The 6,068-nt window shown below is 37.4% G+C and overlaps 1 protein-coding gene across 1 annotated transcript in view; it reads right to left on the reverse strand.

Annotated features, from left to right (window-relative positions):
* The window catches only part of sugt1 (SGT1 homolog, MIS12 kinetochore complex assembly cochaperone), a 22,363-nt gene extending 17,542 nt beyond the window's left edge, over positions 1–4,821 (reverse strand). The window contains exons 1-5 of the mRNA XM_020624096.1: positions 4,701–4,821; positions 4,555–4,603; positions 3,698–3,788; positions 3,304–3,373; positions 2,788–2,858 (exon numbers count right to left, since the gene is read on the reverse strand). Coding sequence (XP_020479752.1) covers positions 2,788–2,858; positions 3,304–3,373; positions 3,698–3,788; positions 4,555–4,603; positions 4,701–4,714 — 295 coding nt within the window. The 5' untranslated portion in view covers positions 4,715–4,821. The remainder of the gene's footprint in view (positions 1–2,787; positions 2,859–3,303; positions 3,374–3,697; positions 3,789–4,554; positions 4,604–4,700) is intronic.
* Between the last annotated feature and the right edge of the window lie 1,247 nt (positions 4,822–6,068).

A 6,068-nucleotide genomic window follows, 5' to 3' on the forward strand; every position in this document is an offset into this window, starting at 1 on the left:
TCACATCCTGAAGTGTAACAAGAGTAAAGGATGACCAGAGACCCACACAAGATACTTCCGTATTAACACTCACTGGGCTAGGATTAATGCTGGCCCTGATATCTCGAATTTTATCCATGAAGAAGTTCAAAAACACATTACAGTCCTCTGCCGTATGAACAGGAACTTGAGGAACTAACGGTGCAACAATATTATGGATCGTATCAAACAAAACTTTAGGTTTTTTCCTGTTTATGGAAACCAAATGAGAAAAATATGCTGATCTTGCCTGCTTTATCATTTCATTTAGCTCCATAATCATATGTTTAAAATGCATTCTGTGAACTTCCAACCTACTGGCTTTCCACAGATGCTCTGCTTTACGACAGTCTCTTTTATAGCTACAAATAGCTTCACTCATCCATGGACATGGCTTTTTATAAGAAGCCGAACAATGTTTAACGGGAGCCACCTGATAAACCAGTGCTAGACGATCAATTACTTAATGACAGGTTAATAATGGATCACAGATGTAAATTGTTATGATTCGGATCAGCCTGTAACCTTTAAAACAGAGAGTTGCTTATGGAATAATTAGTGCCCTACATGCACAAATACAATATAATGCTAACACACCTGCCTGACATTTATCGCATTGTGGATACATGATTATTGGTTTGATAGGAAGAGAAATTAAACCCTTAAGGATCAATATAAGACCTGGTTTCAGTTCACTGCTTCACCATTAGTGTTGCCAAACTCCCAGCTTTTCTGTAGGAAGTGTTGTATGTATGTTTCAAGCCCCATTTAGTGAATACACAATTTTATAAGACCCCAGGTCCACATCAAACCTGCTGGACCCCACCTGATTCAGACTCATTTTGGTATCTGACCAAAGTGCTGCCAGTATTCATCAGGCTTCCTTTAGGTTCTTTGCTAGGTTTGATCTTTCAGTTTGTGAGCAATGGTTTTCTTCCTGGACACTGACTGTAGCGGTCGACTTCATGCAGTGTCCTTCACATAGTCTGATCAGTCATTGAAACACCGGCCTCCACTGATAATCCTTGTGCCAAGTCAAAAGCACTTACCCGCTGTTTTTTTTTGTTTTTTTTTCAGTGCAAGGTTGTGTAAGCAGTCAATTGTGTGTGCTGTCATTTTATTTTGAGCACAACTGCTGTATCTTCCTGTTATTAGTAGTATGGCTCATCCTGTGCCTCCTAATGCTGCTGCACCTGCATTTCAGCTTATGTTCAGTAGCTACTGATGCTTTTGTCCCCTCTTTATGAAGTGTGGTAATCTGGTTTCTTCATTGTTCAGACAATATGGAGTCATGCTGCTTTAGACAACATAGTGCAGAATTTCTGGTCTGTGTTGTGTCTAAAGGAACATGACTCCACATTGTCTGAACAATGAAGAAACCAGTGATCTAAATTATCAAGTCAAATATCATGACCACTTACCACAGGGAAAAGAAAACAGCATTGCAAAAGGTACTTGCCATCAATTTTTAAAGTTTGTTTACAGTGAGTTTGACCCCCAGTTAGGTTAGTTTCACCAGTATATTAACTGGTAATACAATAAATATGCCATTGCTATGGGACGGGACAGTGGTGAGGTGGTTAGTGCTGCTGCCTCATAGCAAGAAGGTTCTGGGTTTGAGGGTTTTATTTATATACTGCCTGCGTAGGTCCACCCACAGTCCAAAGACATGCAACTTAGGTTGAATGGCAACTCTAAACTGCCTGTAGGAGTGAGTGTGAGTGGTTGTTTGTCTACATGTCAGCCCTGTGATAAACTGGCGACCTGTCCAGGGTGGACCCCACCTCTTGCCCAATGTCAGATGGGATTGGCTCCAGCCGCCCCACAACCCTATTCAGGAATAAGCAGTATAGATAAAAGATGGATGGATGTCATTGCTATGTTACCTGCAGCATAATATACTTTTCATTGTGCACTTTAATATAGATAGATGGTAGATTATCATTTATTATTCGCAAAGGGGCGATTTGTTGTTTAGTCAGCAGTAATGGACAGCAAAACTCCTCAGCACAGTAAAACAAATAGACAAGCCAAAAAGAAAAAAATAAATCACATCATAATGTTTCAAAACCCAGTGGCTGCTGGGACAAAGTTTTTCACTCTGTTCATCCTGCATTTTGGCAAGCTGAATCTGTGACGGATGGAAGCCACATAAAGTCTTTAAACAGAGATGACTGGAGTCTGTCAAAATGTTTTAGTCCTTTTTCAGATCCTGTCCTTATGCAGGTTAGAAAGGTCATTAACAGTTAGAATCCAACAGATCAGGCTAGAGTCAGTGTTGTAGGTCTGTTTGAGCCAGATGTGCGACTGAATGCAATTAAAACCTGATGAGAAATCAATAAAAATCAAGCCCGCTAAAGAGTTTGCACCTTATAAATGTTGTTTTAAAAATCAGGTTAAGCAGCATGTTGATGGGCAATTTGCATATGGCTCAGGGAGGGGTGTAGATCATGCTATCAACGCTCTGCTTAACCTGATTTTACAAACATTTAGAAGGTGCAAATGTTTTTAAAATTAGGTTAAGCAAATATGGTGGTTTAAACTGTTGACAATAACTATTTATACACTTTTAAGATCACTGCCAAACAAGAAGAATAGCTCTGAGGCTATGGTATAAGTAATATATAAAATTGTTTCACACAGAACACAAGTTCAACACTTTGTATTCAATGACAGGAGTGAAGCAGACAGTTTACTGCTGTGAACAGTGGTTGGTAGAAATGGGTTGATAGAACGTTTGCACTCGAGGCCAAAACAGGCTGTACTCACCATCCAGTTGGTGTCCCTGAGTGAATGCTGCATATGCTGACTCATAGTGGTTCAGGTGGTACTCTGCTATTCTGCAGTTGGGAGCGAAAATAATGGTACAAACTTAGAATGTTGCAATTTTGGAAAAATGAAGGTGAAAACAAAATTTGCATCACATGTCTCATTAAATTGAAATGTTCAAACATTTCTTGTGCAGCCTTCTGACTTGAAATTAAAATTTGGAAGGTGAAATTCATCAGTCAAAATTTCAAAATCAGATGTCTACAAAATACTTTACATTCAGATAAGCTTAAAACTCAAGCAAAAGAAGGTTTTTCTCTTATGCCACTATATGTACTACTTCATATGTCATTAAAGAAATGCAACCACTACAGACTAAAAGTGAATTTTATACCATAATGTATGCCAAGCAAGATACAACTTTTTGGATCCAGTAGCAGCAGCTTCATTTGATCTTATACATTAAAAGTTATATGAAATTCTCCCTCACATTATGTGTCATGTCACAGAACGCACCCTGTTCGCATGAATGCAAGAGGAAGACTGGGTTTTAGCTGTTGTGCTTTCTTGGCATCATCAGCAGCACCTTTGGAGAAGACAATATTGCAGTAGTACACAATGCATATACATTCATGCAGGCTATCGATTAAAACAGGAATACTCATGCAATGCTTATTTTCTCTAGTAAACACAAATTAACACTAGAAGGACCTTAAAAAGCTAATCAACTGTTTATGAAGTTTGAGGGCCAAGCAGCCAGATTATACTGTGAGCTCCATTTTAAAAAATACAGTTATTAGCATTTTAAGAAATACTTATTTACTGTAAGGAAATATACAGATGCAAATACAATTCTTAAAAAGACTCTTTACTAAATATGTCTACAAACAAATATACTATGTAGGCTTACAGCTATAGTTTTTAAGAAGTATGTGAGCATAGGCACGCTGGCAAAACCACTCAGCGTTATCGGAGTCTCCTTGCAAGGCCTCATTAAGTGCCTGGGGGGGAGAAAGAGAACATTTAAATTGACAGCACATACAAGTTGTGTTACTGGTGAAAAAGCATCACTAAGCAAATCAAACTGTGAGATTGATACTGCTGTTTTCCCTCTTGCAATGTTTGCTTTTATATCGGCTAAGCTCAAAGACAATTTATTGTTCAGGAAATCTAATAAATAAAATCTAATGATCTAAAATCTAATCAAATTTAGAATTGGTACTTTTGGGCAGCACTGATGAGCATGTTTAGCCTGCTGTTTACCCACATAAAAACTCAAACAATTTCGAGAAACGTCTGATTAAAACGTTAAACTATTAAATAGCATCCCTTACTTACTTCGAGTCAAGATGACACTGCATGTTTGTCTTGCTGACAACCCGGTATATCAGAAGAAAGTTTTACAGCAATAGCTCCTTACTATATGACTGAGAAATGTAGTCTTGGTAAAGTAACGTTACAACAAAAGAACTATAGTGCTACCTTACGAATGCTACTGCTAATTAACACCAAAGACCTAAAGACGCCAGGCTCTCCTTGCACTGTGATGCTAACAGGACGGTTAGCTCACTTAGCTAACTAGACAGTTAGTACTAAAATCAGGGCAGACATCAGAAATATTAACACCACCGACACTGCACTCAATATCTTTTATAAACCTACAGTTCAGATAAAGTACAGGTTAATACAATAACCTGAAACAGTCACCAGATGCTTGATCAAATAGCTAATGACACTTGTTTATGGTTTCCAAACTGTTATACTTACCTCCAGAGCTTTCAGGGGATCTTCATCAATGAAGCTATCGCAAAAGCGGCTAAAACGAAAGGTGAGACGGAACGTTACTCAAATCAACAGAAACAGATATATGGAAATAGAATTAAAAAGTACGTAATATGTTTAGTTTAACTCGCCTTTCAGTTGCCATGGTTTTGCTGTAGAGAAAGTCCGCGAAGTGACAGGAAAGTTCTAGATAAAGCTACTGCTAGAAACGTGATAGCTGCAGCAGCCACAGCTCTACTCCGGGAGAGGCTTTTTCACATCCGCCTCCACACAGCAACAAACACTTCCGGTCGGGAGGGCTCACTGCAGTCTCTCTGTACGGTATATGGCATATGGTATCAGGCAAATATGAAAAACAAATTACCAAAAAAGGATGTCATTACTCAAAATCCCTATCTAGATATTTCATGGTTGGCCTCAGCATGTATGTATGTTTGTTGGTGGCGAAAGAAGAATTCACTTGCTTATCAGTAAAAGAGCAATTGCTTTCACATTACAAAACAACAAAAACAAACAAAAAAAAACTTTTGTTAAAATACATAAAACGTCTAAAAATACAAAAGTTTTACTAGCAAAATGAACTTTAAGTATCTAAAGTTAGTTATAGTCACTTTAACCCACAACCAGTTTTGGGAAGGTTGCTTTTGAAATGTAATTAGCAGGTTAGTGATTAGGTACTAGCTACTCTGTTAAAAATGTAATATGTAATACTTCATCAAAGAAGTGTAACTTATTTGATTATTTTTATATTTTTTTAACAAAAACTTTTAAGCTAGGCAATAAAACTTAAAAGTCCTAAAAACCTTACAACAGAGCTCAACACTGACTGCTGACAAACTTTTTGAAACCATCAACATAACTTCAGTGTTTTGATTTTAACAAAACACAAAAAGCACAGTATACATAGACAGGACCAACTAATTTAGTCTGTTTGTGCCCTGTAAAAATATGCAGCCTACTGGATGGGCACCAAACAAAGAACAGAATAAACGATTGTAGCCTTGATGGTGTTGCACTCAGATTTGGTCCCAACAGCTTTGTCTGGATATTTGCCAAAAGAAGGCGTTCTGCACAGTGAAAAGATGCAAAGCAACAGAATGGATATTATATTCCAAGCTTTTAATAGAAAAAAATACTGTACATTTGGATGTAACGCCTTTGTAATCAAAAGCAACCAATTAGTAAATTTTATTACATATTCTCAGTAACTAAATAATACAATGTAATTTAACTTAACTACATGTAACTAGTTATTCCCAAACACTGCCCATGAATAGGTTTTGCCATTAGTCTTGAATGTAGGCCAGATGGGCTATATTTCACCAACCTTGTGTCCTTGGCAGTTTCTTATATAACAGTGAAGTGTATTTCACAATCTGAATACATGATTTGAAAATAGAATCTTAAATCTATAGAGTAAGTAGTAGATATAGCTGTCAAATTAATGTAGAGTAATAAGTAATTCCCTCTGACATGTAGTGCAGTGGAATTATACAGTA

This window comes from Monopterus albus, unplaced genomic scaffold (assembly GCF_001952655.1).
Source record: "Monopterus albus unplaced genomic scaffold, M_albus_1.0 scaffold319.1, whole genome shotgun sequence".
Taxonomy (NCBI): domain Eukaryota; kingdom Metazoa; phylum Chordata; class Actinopteri; order Synbranchiformes; family Synbranchidae; genus Monopterus; species Monopterus albus.